Source organism: Ursus arctos, unplaced genomic scaffold, assembly GCF_023065955.2.
Source record: "Ursus arctos isolate Adak ecotype North America unplaced genomic scaffold, UrsArc2.0 scaffold_3, whole genome shotgun sequence".
Classification (NCBI taxonomy): domain Eukaryota; kingdom Metazoa; phylum Chordata; class Mammalia; order Carnivora; family Ursidae; genus Ursus; species Ursus arctos.
The window spans coordinates 899172-920328 of record NW_026622985.1 but is presented as its reverse complement, the minus strand read 5'-3'; the positions used below and the strand labels follow the sequence as shown (position 1 = coordinate 920328).

Sequence of the window (21157 nt, the reverse complement as noted above, 5' to 3'; positions counted from 1 at the left end):
GGAATCATTAAAAAGCCAACAGGCCCTATTTTTTTTTTTATGACTAGTTCTAAAGAATCAAATCGAAGCACTTCCAAGCTTCCGAGCTCAGTGCTGTGAACAAATGACACAGACCTCGATTTCGTAGTGAAATTATGGAAACTGCCCACGCCCATGGAACAAAGCAAGCCCAATTCTCATGGAACAAAGCAAGCTCAATTCTTGTGATACTCTAGTATATCCTGGGATTGACTGTTTCATACCGCTCCAGGCCTCTATGACATGTACAAATGGAAGGAAGACGGTGATGACTCAGGGCAGAGAGGTGGGAACCCCTAAATCAGTGCGTCTTAGCAGGTGGTGAATGGGCTCTTTCACACAGCTCCAGTGCAAATGCATCACGAGAGGTCTTGGAGGACAATAGCACCCACTTCTCCGAATGCCTCCAGCCACAAGGTAGAACGGGGCCACACCACACTGCCCGAGGGTTTAAGAGGCTGTCTTCATCCCCAGCAGCTGCTCACTGGCACTTCTGGTCTTCCTTTGCCGTCCACAAAGGGACGACTTTTTACTGGGCGCTCTCCTGCCCTCGATTCGTCCTGCGGTGGGTGTTGTGGTCACAGGAAGGACAACAGCTGTTTGCAGCTCTGCAGCTCCGGAGACGTGGTGAGTGTGTTAAAGGCTGGTAGGAAATTATGACCACAGGGGCCTCTCTGCCCATCCCCGGTCCCTCACTCCTTCCCTGCTCATCCCCACTTAAACATTCACTCCCATCTACCTGTACAGCAGACGGCCTCCCACACGCATGGCTTCCCCGCATCCTGAAGTTGTCCAGCACAGCTCTCACCATGGCTGGTGACTACACAGTCACTTGTGCAATCGCACAGGCTTTCACACAAAGTTGTGCGAAGTACGCAATGCACGAGCGGGTGAGCGAGGGCTAGAACCCAGGCCGTGCCACGGTGTCCCACGTACCTGCCGCGGCTTCGCAGCTGTGCAGTGTACACGGGCCGAGTGAGCAACGGACGCAGGCCAGGGCTCCAGGCTCTGAGTGTGGCCACAGCAAATCCCGACCCCAGGCTGACCAGTTCACTCAGCTGGCAGACAGGAGTCTGCCTGGTGCCTGAGATGGAAATCCTACTGAAGCACGGGCTCGGCAGGGGGTCAGAAGGATACACAAAGGGATTAAAACTCACCACAATCAAGGCTGTTAAAGCACTTGGCAAAGCAGCCAGGAGAGAAAGGCAATGAAGGGATATGGCCTGGGACAATTTCACCAAGAGGGCATTTTCCAGGCAGCCGAACGGCACGGCAGGGGTCTCCTGCGATGGGGGGGACTTGAGAGAGCAGGTAGCTCACACAGGGCACCAAGCAGAAGCAAGGCCATGGGTGCAGGGACGGGTTTGTAAAGGCTTCTGAGTCCTTGGCTAAGGAGTGTGGGCCTGCTGGGAGCCAAGTGAGATGGCAGAGAACTTTAAAGCAGAAGAATAACATGACCTATGTGCTTTGTAACTTTTTTATAGAGAACTTTCTGGTGGCACTGTGGTAGACAAAGAGCTGGAAGATATCAGCGACTGGGAAACTTTCAGCAGCCACTGCTCAGGGGTAAGAGTCTGAAATAAGACATGGAAGGATCTGATACCTATTTATTGGGTGTGGTTGATAAGGGGACTGAGGACCCCACATGGGGTGTACCGAGATGCAGAAAAGAGGCAGGATGAGGAAGACGGCACATGGGGGACACACAGCGTTCTCATTTGGAAATACTGAGACGCCACAGACATTCAAGGGGAACTACATGGCAGGCAGCTGGGAGCTCCACCTGCTCACCGCAGTGACCCTGACAGTAAAGGGACGACAGACCTGACGCTTGGCCAGCACCGTGGACAAAGGACATGTGGCATCTTGCATCTGCGGCCACGTGGGACATGGACTGCTTTTCCCTGCACTACGAATTGACATAGTGATAACAGAAAAAAAAAAAAGAGGAAATTTGTAAGTCTTTGACACTGATCAGATTTCTCTGATCTACTGTTTCATTCTTGGAAAAGAAAAAAAAAAAAAAAATCAAAGGACTGACTCAAATTAATCCAGATGAAATCTAATCTTGTGCCTTCCCCAATTTTAACTGAAAATTTGCACCTCACCCTATGCTAGGGAGTAAATTTGAAGCTACTCAAATATTTCCAAATATGAAAGAATAAAAATCCACTTACATGTGAAAAGTCATACTACCCTGATTGAAAGTTTAAGTACAGCAACCTCTGAACTGTTACGGAAAATCCATATTCAGATCTTTTAGTAACATTTAAAAAAATAATAAAGATGATTCTTTAAAAAAAACTGAGGAGTATCTGGTGTAAAAGAACTAATGAACAAATGTCTATCTCCACTCCCTTTGCATCTTGAGAACAGCATGTCCTCATGTGAACAGGAGAGAGAAAACTTTTTACACTAAATCCCCCTCTTTTTTTTTTTTTAAACCGGTTTTTTGAGTTATGCCTGACATGCAAAAAGCTGAACATATTTAATGTATACAACTTGGTGAGTTTGGGGATAAATATATATCGTGAGGTCATCACTACAATATATGCCATAAATCTATTCCTTACCTCCAAATTTGTTATTACTATGATAAGAACACTTAATGTAAGATCTACCCTCTGCACAAAATTTTAAGCTAACGGTGCTGTTACCCATCAAGCCTACACCGCATAGCGCAGCTCCAGGCCTTAACCCCACGGCAGGAGCCGCTCCCAGAGTTCTGCGTCCTCGCAGTGTGTGATCCACGGAGAATCCCTGCCTCCACTCTGCAGGTGGCACCTGTGATGCCCGCCAGCCGCAAGGCACCCGGCGGCCAAAAGATGGGAGCTCGAGTGCGCAACGCCTCACCGCCCCCCGTCCCGTCCTCCTTACAAGGTTCCCGCAAAGGGAAGGGATGCATCTCACAGACAATGTCAAAACTAGGGAAGCCGTGGGTCCCCAGCGAAGCCTGAATTCACCCACCATTGTACCTGAGAGTTTTAGATAGTTAAAGCAATTGTGTAAAAATTAAGAAACCACTAACTTTATGACTGGGTGGCATCACTTTGGGTAATGTTCCCTAACTAGGCCAATGTAACATGTGCAGAAACGTCCCCGGCAGCGCTGTAAGTGTGCAGGACACTAGTAAACTGCACACGCACTTGGTGAGAGAACGGATAATAAACAAGAGGACGCAGAAGATGGCGAGGACAGGATACCTAAGCAAATCACCGTGGAGCGGCATAATTAGCGTTTAGTCCAGACGCATTATGAGAACAGGAACACCACTGTCTGTACACAGAAATTTATATGTGAGTAATTCTTAAGGAAAAAGAGCAAACGGTACGCACACATGAACGGTACAGACACGCATAAGAGGTGCCCAACTACCCAGGTAAGAGTACGAGGGACACGAGCACAATCCAGCCGGCGCTGCACTTCTCATCAGCAGGAAAGCGCCGGAAGGCTGGTCACCAGGACTGAAGTGCATACTCACGGCCCGAATTTCTCCCCCAGGCGCGTATGTGGTAGCAGGTACCTCACCAGCTTGCAGGGGACACAAACACCGCAGACAGGACAGACAAGCACAGAGGGTGGGCTGACCTGGAGCGGGGTTCGGCGGCTGCCGGGTGTAGGACACGTTGAACGCAGGCTCCTCGATCAGCGGTGGGGGGTACATGCGCCTCCGGATAAAGAAGCCGGCCCCACAGCAGAAGAGCACCCCCATCATGAGGAGGAACCTGCAGGAGAGCACAGTGGTGAGGTGGCCGGGCCGGGCTCGGAGGCCTCGGACGTGGGCATCGCCAACAGGAAGCGCGGGTGCAGGGGTCCTAGGGGCTTGGCACCAGGCTCCTCAGGCTGGCCTTCCCCTGACACTTCTGCCAGGACATGCTTGGGTGGAGGACCCCCGGGGGAAAGACGCTCTCTGAGTGAGCTTTCTGTCTCAGAATGCTCCAAAGGGCTGTGCCATCACCTCCTATCTGTGGCTCTGACCTCAACTCAATAATTTTAGTCAAAACTGGAGAGGTACTGTATGGTGACTAACATAATATAATAAAAAAACATAAAAAAAAAAACAAACTGGAGAGGCCTTCTCAGTGCCATCTGAACGCAAGCCACGGCTGATCCAGCTTGGCCGCACTGTCCGTGTTCCCCACTTTCCAGTCTTCACCAGGAAAGCAGCAAGGGTAAGCACAGTTATCCTTCCCAGCAGTTTTCTCTCCACCATTACATGAACACTCACTAAGAAACTTTAAATGGTGGCCTTCCTAAAGCACACCTTAATTACAGAAAACTACAGAACTAGAGAAAATACTCACAGTCAGTAAAGAAGCTGCCAATGTGAAATCTCTAAGTATGGCTGACATTCTCCTACTGCGACCTTAAAGTCTAACAAACAGTAGACCTGACTGCTTTAATGTCAGGATCTTTGTCCAACCCATCCAGGAATTCCCAGAGGCTGCCCATTGATGGTATTCCACAGTGACTGACGGATGGACAAACGGCTCCTTCCCACCTCACAGTCATGCTGCACCTTGTCTTTCTAGAAACAAGGGAAGTCATTCTGAGAGGAGCCAAGCTGTCTGTCCTGCACAGACATAGCTGGGAAACTCTTGCCTGTCTCTGACCTGACATTATTATGGGACGCATGGAATCTTCCAGAACCTCAGCCGATATACCCACACCATGTGGGCAGCTTACGGCCTCCTGAAAGAGGACCATGCCGCAGAGCCCAATGCGTCACGGTTAAAGGCACCTGACCACACATACGTGAAATGTAAGAAGAAAGCAGACGATGAAGACTTTAAGAATATTAAGATGATGTGAAGTTAAGTCCATCAGTCAGTCAATAAGTACTTAGTGGACAACCTTGGAACATGGAGGAGGAAGAAAGATCAGAGGCACAAGACGGGAAATGACTCAGGAAAGGGCTGAAATTGTGGCTTTCTGACCTGTCTTCTAATTCATTATTCACTCAACAGTTTGCAAGCTGCTCTGCTCCCAGCACCATGTTGTGCATTACAGACAGTAAGGTGAGGTCCCTCCCTGCCCATTAAACCCGAGTTCTACTAGAGGAGGCAACAGCAAACAACTAACTTACAGATCAGTGATTTACAACTCTGATAAGTGCTGAGAAAGAAAAATGAAGGTGCAATCAGAGGGGTGTGTGTGTGGTAAAATATACATGACATAAAATTGACCATTTTCACCATTTTTAAGTGTACAAGTCAGTGCAACCAGAGGTTTTAAACAAGGGTATATGTTATAGTGAGGCAATCAGAAAAACTTCTTTCCCTTCGACATCTGAGCTGAGTTCTGAAGGATGGAAAGAAACAGGCAAGTTGAAGAGGAGGGAAGGCACGTTCTCCGTGGAAAGAACAGCACCTGTGCTCAGGCAGGAACCTGGGTAAGCAAGAGGCCCCGGAGGACGGCTGTGGGCTGCAGTCTTGGGGAGCTGACGAATCCCCACTGTGCAGGGGCCTGGCATCTCAGCACCGAGATGCTGGAATCACAAAGGGAACTGTGTCACCTCTTAAAACTAATTTCCCTCGGGTGGACGCAATTATAATCTCATATTCAACAGTGAGTCCAACTGTAAGTAGCTGAGCAGAAATACAAAGCACAGAGAGGCTGGCTGTGTATGAGGGTTTACCCTTTCAAATACCACTACCACTCACTCAAGAGACCGGGCTCCCTGGATGGGAAAATGCACAAGACATCTGAGCTATGGGTATCTTCCATGAGATAAACTGAAATGTGCATTATCCTATCACACGGAATCATTGTTCTCCTAGCCAAATAAGAATGGCATTGCACCTCATACTTGAGACTGACAGCAAGTAAGTACAAGGCAGGGACAGAACAAAGTCACATGGCAGGAGACCACCTGCCAGCTTCAGTATCAATTCCTCATGGAAATATTAGTCTGAAAGAACTTATTTCAAGAGAGAAACTGATACGGGGCAGGGAAATGAGATTAGAGGAACAAGGAGAGAGAGAAAGCAGGACCTCAGTTAGGGAAAAGGAGCAGAACAGAATGAAAGGCAGTCCTTTGAAGTATAAAGATGGATTGCTGAGCAGGTTTGGGGAGCTTTCCAGAGATTAAGAGAGGCAGTTTCTGCCTTTTCTAGTATCAAAAGTAAGCTGGTTTGTTCAAGTGCCCTTTCTGCACTCCCCCCAGCACTTGGCCCTCTCCCTGAACGCACATCCCAGGCAGTGGTGGAACTCCTGTGCAGACCCAGGAGCAGCCGGATCCCCCAAGCGGGAGCCCAGGCAGCAGAGCTCAGGCACAGCGCCAGCCCTGCCAGGCTTCACTCCTTCCGAGTGTGCTTTCCAGCTCCAGCAGGGGCGCCACCGGTCTAGCTCTCCCAATCCCAATAAGACGGTGCTGGTTAAAGATTACTCAAGAGTTTAGAACTGGCAGGGACTTTTGAAAGCATTTTCCTCCAAAACCTTTGTTCTATGGGAAGGAGACAGACGTCTTCAAAAACAAGGTGGGACCCAGGTTGGAGAGCAGCCCTTCCTTCCCTCCATGTCCAGCTCCATATTCCCATCCCCTATCCCTCTCTCCCAAACACCTGCCTCCCGCATGAGTTTCCTGCCACTCTCTCACCACATCAGCTCTTCTTATGTGTCTAATGTGCTGGTCTCTGCACAGAATACCGTCTCTGAGCTTTCCCCAACTTTTCTGGCATCAGAAGCTCTACCTTGTTTCCAGAACACTGGTTTAAAACTCTCCACAAATAGGGACACCTGGGTGGCTCAGCCTGCCTTCGGCTCAGGTCGTGATCTCGGGGTCCAGGGATCGAGCCCGGAGTGGGGTTCCCTGCTCAATGGGGAGTCTGCTTCCTCTTCTTCCTCTGCAGCTCCTCCCTGCTTATGCTCTCTTCCTCTTTCTCTCTCTCTCTCGAATAAATAAAATAAAATCTTTAAAAAGAAACAAAAGTCTACACACGTAATTTACCTATTTAGACATCTGTCTCTTTCAGGAGCCTGACTACTGCAAGTGCCTCCCCATGGGGCCCTGGTGCGTACCAGATACTTTTGTGTTTATGTTTACTGAGAGAAGGAACGCACTGAGCAGAAAGAACCCAGGCGTCCTTTGACTTCAGCTGGGGCCCCTCAAAATTACACCTTGAGGTATTATCTGGCTACATCCTCACTTCAGAACCCCCTGTCAGAATCTCAACACAGCAACCTGACCACACCTTCTGGCACCTGGCACCCCTCGTGTGACGGCACTCACACGATGTCTGTGTGCACGGATCCCACTAACTCACTGCATGCTATCCTACTAGATGCCCCAACTCTGACAAGTGACCCTGGCCCAGACCTCAATGGCACCTGACTGCGGGTTTGGGTAAAGCTTCCCGGGAAAGACAACAGGAGATGCTCTAGCTTCTAGGCCCTCACGTTTTTCCTGGACTCTCGATTTTTTCGTTGTTTTTTTTTTTTTTTTTTTTTTCTTTGAGAGAACAAGCGAGTGCGGGAGTGGTGGGGGGGCAGAGGGAGAGAAAGAGAGAGAGAATCCCAAGCAAGCCCCATGTCCAGCACAGAGCCCACCATGGAGCTCGATCTCACAACCCTGAGATCATGACCTGAGCTGAAATCAATAGATGCTTAACTGAATGAGCCACCCAGGTGCCCCCTGGGCTCTCAATTTTTCAAAAATATCACATAATACCTCAACTTTGACAAGTTTTTTTCATTTTTAGGAACATCTGGTGCTTCAGGCAACCTGGCATAACTTCCTATTTCAGGATTCTTGCCCAGACAGTCCTGTCTCCTTCTAGTACAAGGCCCCATGGAGGAAAATCCTGAGGGGAGTATGCATGACGCGAAGCAGAGCGCTGCAATGCCACCCCTCCTGGTCCTCCTGTCCCTGCTTGGAACTGGTCCACTGCACCCTAAGTGCACCCAGAGATGTGTACATTTAGAGAATCTTGGGATAAAAACAAACAAACCTCCTATGATAGAGTTTGAGGCAGCAACACGGCACTTGGCTGCCTCGCCAGAAGTACTGATATCAAGACAGGGGAGGTCAAGCCAGCCCCGAGGGAGGCCAGGCCGGGGCCAGATGTGACAGGTGAGCTGAGCCCCCAAATGGCCAATGCCCCATCAAGGAGCTGAAGACAGTGATACCACAGCAGCCTCTCCTCTCAAAGACAACGTGACCTGTGGAATCCCCACTTATTGCTGTTTTCCCTTATCAAAAATTGGGAACAACCTGTCAGAAAGGAGCATCAATTGGCTGCTGTAATACGCTCAGTAAAAGCCTTAAAGTCTTTGGAAGCTGGTAATATCAGGATCCAAAAGTCATAAGGAAGCTTTGTGGGCTTTGCCCAGATGACACGCCCACGGCAGTGGGGCAGGGGAGAGGTGGGAGGGGGTTCCTGCAGCTGGTGGCACATGCATGTCTGTCCTTTAGGATGCGCTGTCAGCAGCGCTCCCTCGATCCCTCCTCAGGCAGAGTTGACAGACCAGACAGCTCCGATTTCCCTCCGCAGAGCTGGCAGATCGTCAGCAGGCTGTCTGTCCTGGAAGTTAGGGTTCAGCTGACACAAACGTGAATGGGAACGACTTTCGGGCAGCAGGGGCTTTATAGCAAGATCTGCTAATTCTGGGTCTTCCAGACAATCACCATCAGTTCCACCTCAGAACCTGGCGAAGCAGCTGCTGAGGGACAACCTGTCACCCCGCCCACCCTCCAAAACATTCACTCCTCTCTCAGCTGCAACCTGTGAAAATGGGAGTGAGCTTTCTGCAAACTCTGTGAGCAGGACAGCTCATCAGGAAGCCCACCCGAACACGCCTGTTATCTTGACCAAGGCTGTCCCTGACACCGAGACCTCAGGGCACGGTGACGCGATGCTGTCAGAGACCCTGGGCACTGGGTGGTCGAGAGCAGGAAGACTTGTGACCTACCAAAAATACCACAGCCTCTGTATGGAGAGGGCCCGCACGCAGCACCTGGAGCCACAGCAGTCCTCGTAAGGGCGGCATCTGCAGGAGAGAGGGGCAGAGGCTGGTCAGTGTCCCGGAAGGAATACCGAACCAGACAGGAGGTCCGGGCTGATTTCCGGGCAAAGGACGGGACTGGCCCGGCTGCATCACAGCCTGGGGGAACTGACCGCTGTCAGTCTTCACGCCCACACAGAAAGTACAGAGGTGGACGCAGTCAGCGTCACTCAAAGTGCCACGTTTACTGTGCCCCTCCCTGTGCTGGTCCACACGGGCTGCCTGGGACCGAAGACCCACACGAAACCCATCAGCCCTGCAACCACAGACCCGTGTCCATGTGCCACAGGGCCTGCTCGGTGCCCGATCCCAGACGAGGGTCAGAGGATGGCCGGATGTACCGACAAGTCCAGTGAGGTTAAAAGCAGAGGTCAGGACATCAGATGACATAGGAGGGTTAGTCCTGGTCTGGCCACATCATGGCTGTGCGACTTCTCACAAGTGACTCAACCTCTGTGAGCCACAGTTTCCCATAATTGAGTTTTCGCAGTTTCCCAGTAAAATGCGTGGGAGGGCGGGACCCCTTAACAGTGCTGCTCGAAGTTCATCATCCTTATACAGTCTGCTGATGGGACTGTCCTTGCTCTTGCTGCCCCTGCCCCCTCCACAGTGCCTGAGGCTGGGGACTCTGCAGGGCTCAGGGGTGCTCAGGGGCTGTGCCTCCCCTGGAATTGCTGCCTGTCCAAGGCCCTTGGGACTCAGTGCGGACTTTAACATTCCACCCCCCCACCTGTTTTTGGAAAAGAGGGCCTACTATGGAAGCTAAGTCCCTTGGTTCTGCGCATTGGTGTTTATAGACAAACTCTCACCACAGTGACTCGAGTCCACGTGGGGGCAGGTGGGGGAAGGGAGCAGGGTGGGCTGTTTCTCAGGAACATTAATGATCTTGTGATCCAGGTTCCTGCCAGTTTTCTTCTCTTAAAAGAAAATAGCTGGAGAAATGTACAGTTTGATCCAGGATCTTGGACACTGAATTTGTAGATAATTCCAGTACAAATTGGCTTGTTTTATGAAGAAAAATGTGTAGAAAATAGCTCCCTAGGAAATCTTCGTGAAAACTAGTTAAGATGGAGAGTTATGAGTTAAGTGAAACTCAGCAAACCTGAGCTCCGACGCCGTTTCTCCTTGGTTGGCTCCCAGGGCTTGTGTCTATCTTTCTAAATACCTGGCACCGAACTGCAGCTAAACCCTCTGTCATTTCAAGGACAAACTGAGCTGAGAGAGACTCCTGCTGAGCCACCGCCACCAGCAGAACCAGAAGCAGAACCACACACACGTGCTCTCCACACGATGCAGACGCGTCCACGCCCAGTCCTCCCGCAGCCCACAGGCACGAACTTGTACGTACGCGGTGGAACTTGCTATGATTTCCGTGAGACGCTCCCGTAAGTTGGTGACAGAAGGTCATCTGTTTAACTTGCTTTAGTCAACCAACAAATAGCAGAGCACTGAAGTGTGTACTTAAAAATGCTGCTAGTCAAACAAAGAAAACAAGAGACAAACACAAAACAGACTCTTAACTACGGAGAACAGACTGGTGGTCGCCAGAGGGGAGGTAGGCAGGGGGCTGGGGACAGGTGGTGGAGATGACGAGCACGTTATCCTGATGGGCACAGAGTAATGTGTGGAACTGCTGAATCATTAGACTGTACACCTGGAACGGATAGAACACTGTATGAATTATACCTGAGTTACAAAATTTAAAAATGCTGCTGATTCTTACAACCTATGCATCCATCAAAAAGCCATCACGGTACTAGGAACGTGTTTCTGTGCTGGATCCTGGGGGTGGAGCAATGAAAAGCCAGACAGAAGTCCTGCCCTGGAGGAGCTTCCTTTCTAGAAGAGAAAGACACACAAGCAAGAAAAATGTGAACTGTGTTGGATGGCAATTTGGTGAAAAATAAAGCAGAAGCTGGCAGGTTGAAAGCAAGCAAGAGGGGGTGGTAGGTAATACAAGTTTAACAGGCTGTTCAGAGAGGACTCACAGAGGTGACATCTGAGCAGACTCCACGCAGAAATGCAACCTGGCAATGCCCTGGGCTGGCACGAGGACCTCCGTGTTGGTGCAGCGTTGCTGGCCGCAGCCCTAGCTGCAGACACGGGGGCTGCCTTGTGGAAAAGAGCGGCTAAGCACAGACTGCAAGAGGAAGTGCCTAGTGCAGGGGACTGGGGTGGCGTGAGCAGGGAATCCGGGCCAGGGCTGGGCCAGCAAGGACCCAACAGCTCCCAGACAGCATAGTCTGCTCACGAGACGCCTGGCGCTGTGCACAGCAAGTCCTTGGTGCCGTCCTCCTTAATGAGTCCCAGTGGTCTCGGGTAACTAGTGTGCGTGTGTGTGTGTGTGTGTGCGTGCCCACACATCCGTGTGGGAGAAGACGGGAGCATTCAAGGGAGAAATAGGACTTCCTGCTTTTAGGGTACGTGGAGTTCAAACAAGTAACAGTAAACAAAGGAGATTAAACTATTTTCTATCATGAATCTGTAAAGAAAAGAATCCTCAGCAATTATGTTAGATTCAAGATAAATGTGATAATGTGATGGGCAGGATTCAAAGATGGCCCCAACATCCCCGCCCCTTGGTGTACATGGCCTACACGATCCTCTCCCCTTGAGTGCGGAGGGTCCCATGAATATGGCGGAACGGCCACGCCACAATCAGGGAATGCTCCATGAGGTGGTGTGTAACAAAGACACCCCTGCTGGCTTTAACAAGCAGCTGCTGTGCTGTGAGAGGGCCATGTGGCCTCCAGGAGCTGGGTGCAACCCCCAACCGGCCAGCAAGGGAATTCAGCCCGACAACCACAGGAACTGACTTCTGCCAACAACCTGCAGGAACTTGCAGGAGAACCCAAGCCCCAGCTGAGGACACAACCCAGCAACTCCTGGTTTCAGCTTTCTGAGAACCAGCATGAAGGACCCACTAGTGGATGCTGTGCCCAGACTTGTGATGTATGAGAATTATAAGATAATAAATATATGTAGTTTTAATCTGCTAACTTTGTAGAAATTTATCATATAGCAACAGAATACTACTACAAACAAGAACAAAGGGTACAGGATGCGAGGACTTCTTACATTCTAGATACCAGGTCAGCTGGTCTCCCACCGTCTCACTGAACACCCAGAGCATGCACACACAAGGGAAGTATTATTAGCCTCATGTTTGAAATAAGCTCAGAAAACAAGGCATTAGGGATATTATGCCTCCTTTCAGTTCAGGACACTATCGGCTAATGCCGAGAATGGACCTGGCAAGCATTTCAAGGAAGTGTGTGGCCCAGACACTGTCTCTCGGGTAATACGGAGTCTTCCATGACCCAAGGTAACTTCTTCGTCCCCACTTGGTTTGCCTGCTCTTCCTCGGCCCTGCTTTTACACGCGGCTACGGCCCAAGCCATCAGTGATGGTGTGAGCTGACTGGGCTCATTCACAGTGACTCCACAACCGCTTAGCTCACGTGAATGAACCAACTGGAAGACACAGAGAAGCAAGGCAGTGAAGGGATGTGTGAGAACTAGCAAGACAGGCTGAGAAAATGTAGCAGGTGAAGTGAAGTTTAATGTGGTGAGAGCCATCCCCAGAGGGCAAATCAAGGCCCGAGGAAGTGGGAGGGAGAGGAGGGATATTCAGCAAGACCACAGGAACTGAGACAATGTGAACCAAGCATAGAATCCTCAGGCACGTGGCAGCGGGACCCTGGGACAGAGCCTTACAGATAGAAGTTCAGCAACCGTTCTTTAATAATGCGTGTAGGGGTTCTCTAACGTGGACCTGTACATTGACCACAAAGATTCCCTGAAATGCCTACACAGCACAATACTGTACATCAGAACGGTGTCTTTCAACAGCTGTGACCCATGGTGGACTGTGACATCAAGTTGGTAGGCTGTGACATCCATTTTATAAAGGTGAAGACTGATTTAAAAAAGTCAGAGGGCATCACACGTAAGAACCGTTCTGTGACACTTCTCTTTTGCTCACATATACACGCACACAGATATGTGTGTCCCAGGTCACCACACAAGAGGCTTTACCTCAAAGCTTCTGTGGTGTAAGCCCCAGACTGGACCATCTCAAGCTACTGTTGGGCCTAGAGGAACTCCGCTCCTCCTCCTGGTAGGTTGAGGGCAGCTCTCAGGCCCAACGAGAAGGTCACTCCCTGCTGTCAACGGTGCTGCGCTAAGGTCTGCTTCAGGTCCCCCATGACATCTGCCGCGTGGTACTGGTCAAATGGCCATTGCATTTCTACTCCTAATTCTACTGAAAGATGCCTTGCAATGGTCAAATTCTAGAAGACGCAGGTCTCAAGTGGGAATGCCCCCTGCTCACCTGCCTACTTAGGAGCACCCCTGAAGGAGGGCAGGACGTGGCTGTGCAGGGCTGGAGAACAGAGATGGCGTATATTTGCAGCTTCAGAGAAATGAGACTGTTAACCTCCCCGCTGCTCCACTGCCCTTGACGCCATGATGTTTCCTGTGTCCCTCCCTCTGGGCTTTGCCCCTGACTGTAACTAGAGCTGCCTCAGGCACAGTTCAAGCTGAAGGCATCCTCAGGGAGTCCATCCAATTCTGTCAAACGTACACTTGGTATAAAGAAGGAAAGCAGGTACAGGGATAAACACTTGGTAAATGGATCCTCTTTCAAGAGCTGAATTTGATAAAATGGTTCCCCTTCACAGCTATGCTTACAAGCAAGCATTTGTACTTTGAACCCTAAGCCCCTGCAGCATCCTATTTCCCAGGTTAGAAAAAAAGGCATAAGACGTGAACCTCTATAAGCCTCTTTTCTCAAATTCTACGCGCGCACACACACACAGACACACTCCCCTCAGCCTGAGAATCGAGATAAAAGTATCATGATTTTGAGTTCCTAATTCAAATTACTCTTTGTCGGCAAGACTCAACACCTAAGTGCTCTAGCTCTTACTTTTCGGGATCCAAATTTGGAACACTAGCAGTAAATATTTGTTGTCAACTGATTATCTGCTTTCACTTCTCAAGACAGAGCATCCTTCATGCTCCCTTGTTTCGCTGAGGCTCCGTTCACGCCAAGCACACTTGCTGCTCATGGGCAATCCTGGACTGGCTCCCAGTGTGGACGCTGAGTGCCAGCCTCTGGAAGGAGCACGTAATTACGCATGGGCTAACGCTATTACCCTCTTTCTTTCTGCTACTTCTCCTCCAGCGAACCTGCTGGCAAACTGGAGCCCTAAGAACACACCTACTGGCATTGCAAACAGCTGTGATTATAAAAGGAAAGTTAAGTGTAACAGGCAGCTGAATTAAAAGCCGTGAACATTACAGGCAGTCCGGCATACTAAACAAGCCGTCATCTGACACGTCAGGTCTAGCACTCCTCGTGCCCAGGCTGAAATGGCAGTGGTGTTCCAAAAGCCACAGACCAACCAGGCCCACTACCTTCACGAGCTGGACGCAGAATAAATCAGGGTGGAGACAGCAGAATGGAATTTCCCTTCTCGTTCTACTGTGTGCCACGTCTCAGACTTGCAGTAGCAGGGAACAAACATTACTTTGCAGTAAATCCACTCCTCAACATAACGAATTTTAAGTCTGGGACTCTAAAACACACACAACTGCTTCAAAGATGGGAGAACGGCACCGGGTCCCTGGAACTGCTTCCTGGGAGCCAGGTGTTCCTCACCGTATCCCAGGACCCAAACATCAATTTCTGATGAGGTCAGAGAAGGGGGTGTTAATTTGTCATTAAGTACATGAAAGAGACAGAACGAGGCTGTCCAGCCTCTCTCGCCCAGTAAATGACAGGTGCTGAGGTCCTGAGGATACACAATGTAAATGGAAGCGTCAGAGCGGAGTTAGAAACGTGTCACAGCAGCGATTAAATGCAAACAGAACAGGATGGCACCCTTGGGGGTTTCGGAAGTCTGAGAAGCCAGCACACGTCACACCTGGCACCGTCCAGCAGGGAAGCGCGTCTGGCCACTGGACACATGCTTTCTTAGCTGTTGATTCTGAATTCAAGAGCAGAAAAGGATAACATACTGGGGCAGGGAATGTTCCATGTTAATGAAGTCGCAAAATCTTTGTTGTAAAGACAAATGACCAGATGTTGATACGTTAACTCTTTCATGTGTAAAATGGTTATTTATATTTAAATGGATTCATGGAAAATCATCTCAGCATCCGGTAGAACAACTAAAATATGAGTTATGTATTCCGACTGGAGGTCTAAAGATGGAGTTTGTGGGGTCTGTTACCTTATTCAGTGTTCAATAGAGAACAGGGCATGGTTCACAAATGACAACTGCCGAGTTTTAAGTCCATTCCCATCAACACCATGTCATGTAAAAGGTCAATCTATTCCATTACCCGCTGGATTAAGTCTCAACAAAGCATTCCTTTCCTTCTAAGTTTCTGCCAATACAACTTATTTTCCTTGTCCAATCCCAAGTTTCTTAGTTTGACAGGTGGTCTGGTCTCCTGAATTATATGCTTTATGTATCTTGATATCTAGACTTGCTTCTTACACTACTTTTACTATCATCATCTGTTTGCTTCCACAGAGCAAAGCACAGGGAGAAGCCTGAAGAAGGACTGACTGAGTTAGAATCAGGAAATACATTCGGCATTATCAGAGATCCTCAATAACCTGTGAGAAATTGGACTCCTTAGAAAAACTAAACACAGCCCCACAGGGTTTGGAGAGAACTCCAAAAGGTAAGGAAAACTCCGGGGGACAGAGCAGAGGTCAGCTTGACCCTCAGCATACCCAACACCCTTGGGGTATCTCCTGGGCCCATCTCCTTAGAAGAGCTTCAAGAGCTCTGTGCCTTCCTTGTAGGGAGGACTCTGGCCTCTGGTCACAGCCCATGATGGACTTTCCTCCCCACTTCCTCACACAGAGGCTGTCCACTCCCACTGCAGGATCTCCTGAGGTACATGCCTTTCATGGTTGCAGGGCACTCTTCCTCATGCAGAATCCATGACCAGCCCTCACTGGTCCTAGTCCCGCCTTACAGTGCCATCACAGAATAAGTAGCCCTGTCAATGTCTGAAAGAATTCTCTTGGTTTCCAGGGCCTTCCCTTCTCCAGGAAAGTATTAAGTACATTTTCGTACAGTCTCCATTTCCTGTCCTCAGGGAGAATGTCCATTCACTCTCATTTTTACATTTACCACAGCCTTCGACAGTATTAACATTTTTAGCAACCATATGACACAGCTGAATCATAATGACAATCCATCAACTAAAACTTCCAGGCTTTTTCCAGTCAGTACTTGTGTCTTCCCATCCTTTGCGGTAGGGCTACGGGACCTAAATACAGACTAATAGTTATGTATAATTAAATTTCATGTCTGAAATCTGGTCTATTATTTCAGTCAGTTGGGAGCTTCCAGAACCTCATTCTGTCACTCTAAGCATTCACTATTCCTTCTAGTTTTCTGTCATTTAAATGAGGAATCTGAGTCCAGTTTTCTTGGGACCCAGCCCATTCTGCTCCTCCCGTCTGCAACGACCCTACAGCCGAGGACATGGCACAGCAGTGTCTGGTAACAGCACAGTAAGGTCAGGTGGAGAATGAGGCTTGGGCCTGAACATGTAGTGGACTGTCTCCACACCTTAAGGCTGAAGTCTAGAACCAGAGATCTTCCCAAAGATCAACAGGCTGCCTGGAATAAGAAAATCAAAGGAAGAGAAAAAAAGAAGCCCACCCTGCTAAGTAAGGGATTCATGGCCTAGCTGCATGAAATGTTGGGGGGTGGGCAGGGGTGTGCCCTAACACAGCACTATGCAGGAGGAGTGGGAGCATGAGCCAACCCGCCACTAAGTGGTCTTCTAATCAGCTGTCCTAGCTGACCTATCAGATCAGTTCACTGCCCAGATAAAAAGAAAGTGATATTTGAATTATATACTCACTTAGAAAGGAAAGAAGAAAGAAAGGATCCAAGACCTCCTCTCCCTACAACAGCACACCTTCAACTGTCACTCAAATGAGTGAGAAAGTACTGAGGATGAGCAAATGGTGAGCACACTAGAGATCTTCCTTCCATGCTGGTATTTTATTAATCATAATTTTATAAGTACAGCTCTTAGACCAGTTACAAATGCACCGAACTGGCCTATTTATTTAGATCAGAATTCCCTGTTTATTGCTGAGCTATCGTGTGAGAGGCTATTCAATGTCGCCATGAAACATGCACACTCTCGGGTCACAATCTCCCAGTCCTATGGTCTCTCTGAAGAAATCAGCCCAACCGCACAGGACATTAGAGGGGCAAACCCTAATGAGTTGTAAACGATCACAAAACAACCCTTTAGAAGTCTCTTTTAGATGATTCTCCCGAGGCTTCCACTTTCCCATATGCCCTCTGCAAACCTCGGCTTGCTCCCTAAGCATACAGACATCCTGACTAGTCCTGCCTCTTCCCTCCTAAACAAGGTCATACATGACCCTGCGACATCTCAGGCTTCCCACTAAGTCCCTGAAGCCCAGTTCCAGATGCCTATCCATGAGGCACAGCCACCTCTGGCCCAAAATTGAGTCTATCATCCTAAAATCTATTACTCATCACCAATTCTACCTTCCTACAGCAAGCTTTTTTATGATATGATTTAATGTAATTTTTCATTTTCAGCCTTGTGATGGCAGAACATGGCAGATCATACCTCTGGCTTGCCTTTAAGACCCCAACCCACCATGGGAAAGTTCTCCATTGAATGAAACAGCAATACGTTTCCCCTGCAAATAGGAAAGGACAAGGTCCAGGAGGAGCCCCCACGGCTCCAAGGGCTCACAGTGCGGAGCACTCAGGAAAGTGGCTCTCAGCTTTGGCTCATATTACAATTAGTGGGCAGCTTTAAAAAATACCCACGCCTTTCAGTGGGACTCTCTCCTCAGGCGAGTCTGGTACACAGCCAGGACTAAGAACCAATGACCTAAATTTGGAGCCCTCTAGTCTCTTACTCCTCTCTTAGCGGCCAGCCAGTCCAGTGAGGGCAGGGTGTGATGAGTCAGGGCATACGTGTGCGTGTGAGTGCCTGTGTATGAGGGCATGCAGCACGAGGTGGGTGTTTTGATTTTTCTGATCAATTAAAAAAAAGTTTTATTGAGATATAATTGTTATACAAAAACTTCACATATTTAATATGTGCGGTTTGGTGTTTGGACATATGCAAACGCCCATGATACAACCATCACAACTAAAGTAACAGACATATTATGATCAGTTTCAATACTGAACATCTGTGAGAAAAAGACTTTTTTTTAAAGGACTTTCACCTCTCCAATCACAGGTTTTAAACCTTTTATCTGGCTGTCAAGTGAAAAATTTCAGACTTGAGGATGAACTGATGGTTCATTCTTTCTCTCAACCTCGGCTAGTATGTCAGCATCTTTGCCTCCCAGGTGTGACCTGGTCTCCCTGTGCCTATTTGATGACACAAGGTCCTATTCTGAGGATCTGTTACCTTTGATCTGGTTGACACACCTCATGGCAAAGTCAAACATCTCTGGGACTTAATGAGGAGACCACAGTGACTCTGACGAAAACGAACTGTAAGACTCTGAGGGTGGGAAGGACGGCTGCCCTGTGAGCTTCTCCTCCACAGACACATCCTGTACTAGAGAACATCACAAACTTAAATAAACTAGAACTGGTTGTACTTAGTAGGCATATGGGATTTACCTAGGGAATTTTTACCTTTCCGTTTACTCTGGGAGAAAATACTATAAATGCTTACCATAAGTTCTAAAATTAACAGATTAGAAGGGTGACAAAGGGCTGATTCCCCGGCCATCTGGCCCTGGAATCACCACTGCCTCAGAGCAGGTGCACCTGGAGCCGAGGTGAGGAGATGAGGTCAAACCGACCAAGAGGCTGCAACTACTGCTGACCTTTGCTAACTCCAAGTTTGGAGACTCTAACCTTGTGTCTCCGGGATAGTGGTTTCTCCTCTCTTCTCCTCTCAGCAAATTGCTGATCACTTAAAATCAGTTTATTCAACTCTATCCTGAAGAACAAACAGTTTATTCCCTGTAGCTCTGCGTTAGCTCTTAGATCGAGAAACTAAATTCTGGCCAGAAGAGTGAGTTAATATGAAAAATGAAAACCAGGAGTTCTCCTATTATCTTACAGAATTTAAATCTGATAATAAATTTCATCTTATTGAATTAACACAGGCATGGAAAATAAAAATGGAATGATATGAATTTGCCAATAAAATCTTGAAAGCAGACAGATTCTAGTACCCATTAGCTCAAAAATCATGAAAGTTAGAGTCAGGCTGACGCCTGGCTTACTTTCTCAGCTTTACTTTTACTTGAGTTGGTCAACTATTATTTACATGCTCAGAACTCTTCAGTCTACACTCTGTCTCTGGAACTCCTCCTGAGTTGCAAGAACAAAGCCTCCACCGTCCGTACTTCCGGGATGTTCTGCGAGAACTTCAAACTCAACATGCACATAGCTGACATCCTCCACTCCCTCTTCTGCTGAATTCCTCCCTCAACCTGCTCTCTTTATGGTCTCTCTCACTGTCTGCCCAACTAGAAATCTCTGAGTAACTGAGTCCCTTTCTCCCCACAGCTTCTGTGAAATACTACTTAAGCCCACCTCTGTGTTGGTTAGCTCCAGCCTCACCGAGTCAGACCTTCCCTATTCTGCCCTAACTACACAACAACCTCCTCACTTCCTGTCTCCACCTCTCACCCCTGCTCTCTTCTGACACCTGCACAAGCTGCTGCACTGTACAGAAGTCTCAACCACGCAGACCCTTCTCAGGGAGCCTCACCTTCTCTTTCCATCTCATCTCCTGACACCTGCCAGGCAGCCTAAACTCTAGCCTCATGGTTCCCCAAGTATATGATGCATCTTCACACTTCTGTGGCTTATGCCTCCACCATGCCTCTGAAACTGCTCCCCACCCTTCCAAGGTCAGTTCTGTGAAGTCTTCCCTAATGCTGTCCCCTCATTCGTCCCCACACACTGATCCTCCCTTTGCTGGATCTCCATCTGTACAGCTCTCCTCACGTGCACTGCTAACAGCATCTGTCCTCCACACTGGACCCTGAGCTTAAAAGTAATCTTATCTCATTCCTTTTACTGCCCAGGTGCCTAGCATGGTTCCCGGCACATCACAAGTGTTTTGCCTTAAGCTGAAGTGACAATGCAGCAGAACAGAGACTCCCTCAAAGGGAACAGCACAGTGACTAACATGAGCACAGAGTACAAACGGCACTTTGATTACAGTATTACACCCAGGGCTGGTGAGGTTGGTTAGAGACCAGTGTCTCCTATGCACTTGGCTGGCTACATCATGACAGCTTCTGGGAGGTTAGTCTGGCAGTGTTTATTAAAATATAAAATAAGCATAACCTTTGCTAACACAATTCTATTTTTGCAAAATCATCCCATGACAAAAATAAGTTCTAGCGCATAAAGATACAGTATGTAAAAAATGTTTATTGAGTAGTGGGGCACAGTAAATTCCTTTCTCCAAACTCCTGGGACCAGATACGTGGAGAACTCAGAACCATTTGCATTCACGAATGATAAGATAGCAATACCATGTATTATATAAAACGACCAAGCAGAATCTGCACTGAAATATACAAAACATCTGCTGAAAGAATCAAAGAGGCCATTAGACTGAGGTGGCATTAGAGCCTTTGTAAGCAAACCAAAACCTAGCCAAAGTCAATTCCTGTAAATGCCTCAAGGCTAAGAACAACCACTCACAAACAGTCAGCTAGGGTTTCCCAAATAATGCACCCACTCAAACTACAGCCAATTAAATAATTTCCTTGCCCTGCTTCTCTATAAAATCCTTGCCCCAAGCTCCTGTTGGTGGAGTGCTCCTAACTACTTCCACTGTGAGACCGCCCAATTCGAACCTATGTTTACTCAAATAGACTCTTAAGAATTCTAATGTGCCTCGGTTAATTTTTTAACACATGATACTAAATAGAATTTTAAAGGCTACATAAAGTAGCCTTATGTCTACTCAAATCCATTTTTGCTATTGAATGAATTATTTAAATATTTGTTTACATGGACTATTCTCTAGGATAACTCACATGTTAGGCCACAAAACAAATCTCCATAAATTGAAGAATACTGAAATCACATAGTGCATTTCTTCTGACCACAACAGTA

The 21157-nt window shown here is 48.3% G+C and overlaps 1 protein-coding gene across 3 annotated transcripts in view; it reads right to left on the bottom strand.

The window, feature by feature from the left end:
- VOPP1 (VOPP1 WW domain binding protein) overlaps positions 1-21157 on the bottom strand; it is a 114772-nt gene that overhangs the window by 32139 nt on the left and 61476 nt on the right. For 2 of the 3 annotated variants that reach the window (XM_026501583.4, XM_057304300.1), the window contains 2 exons: positions 8929-9006; positions 3607-3743 (listed from right to left, as the gene is read on the bottom strand). In XM_026501583.4, coding sequence (XP_026357368.1) covers positions 3607-3743; positions 8929-9006 — 215 coding nt within the window. The remainder of the gene's footprint in view (positions 1-3606; positions 3744-8928; positions 9007-21157) is intronic. The other variant, XM_048213000.2, reaches the window with a different exon arrangement.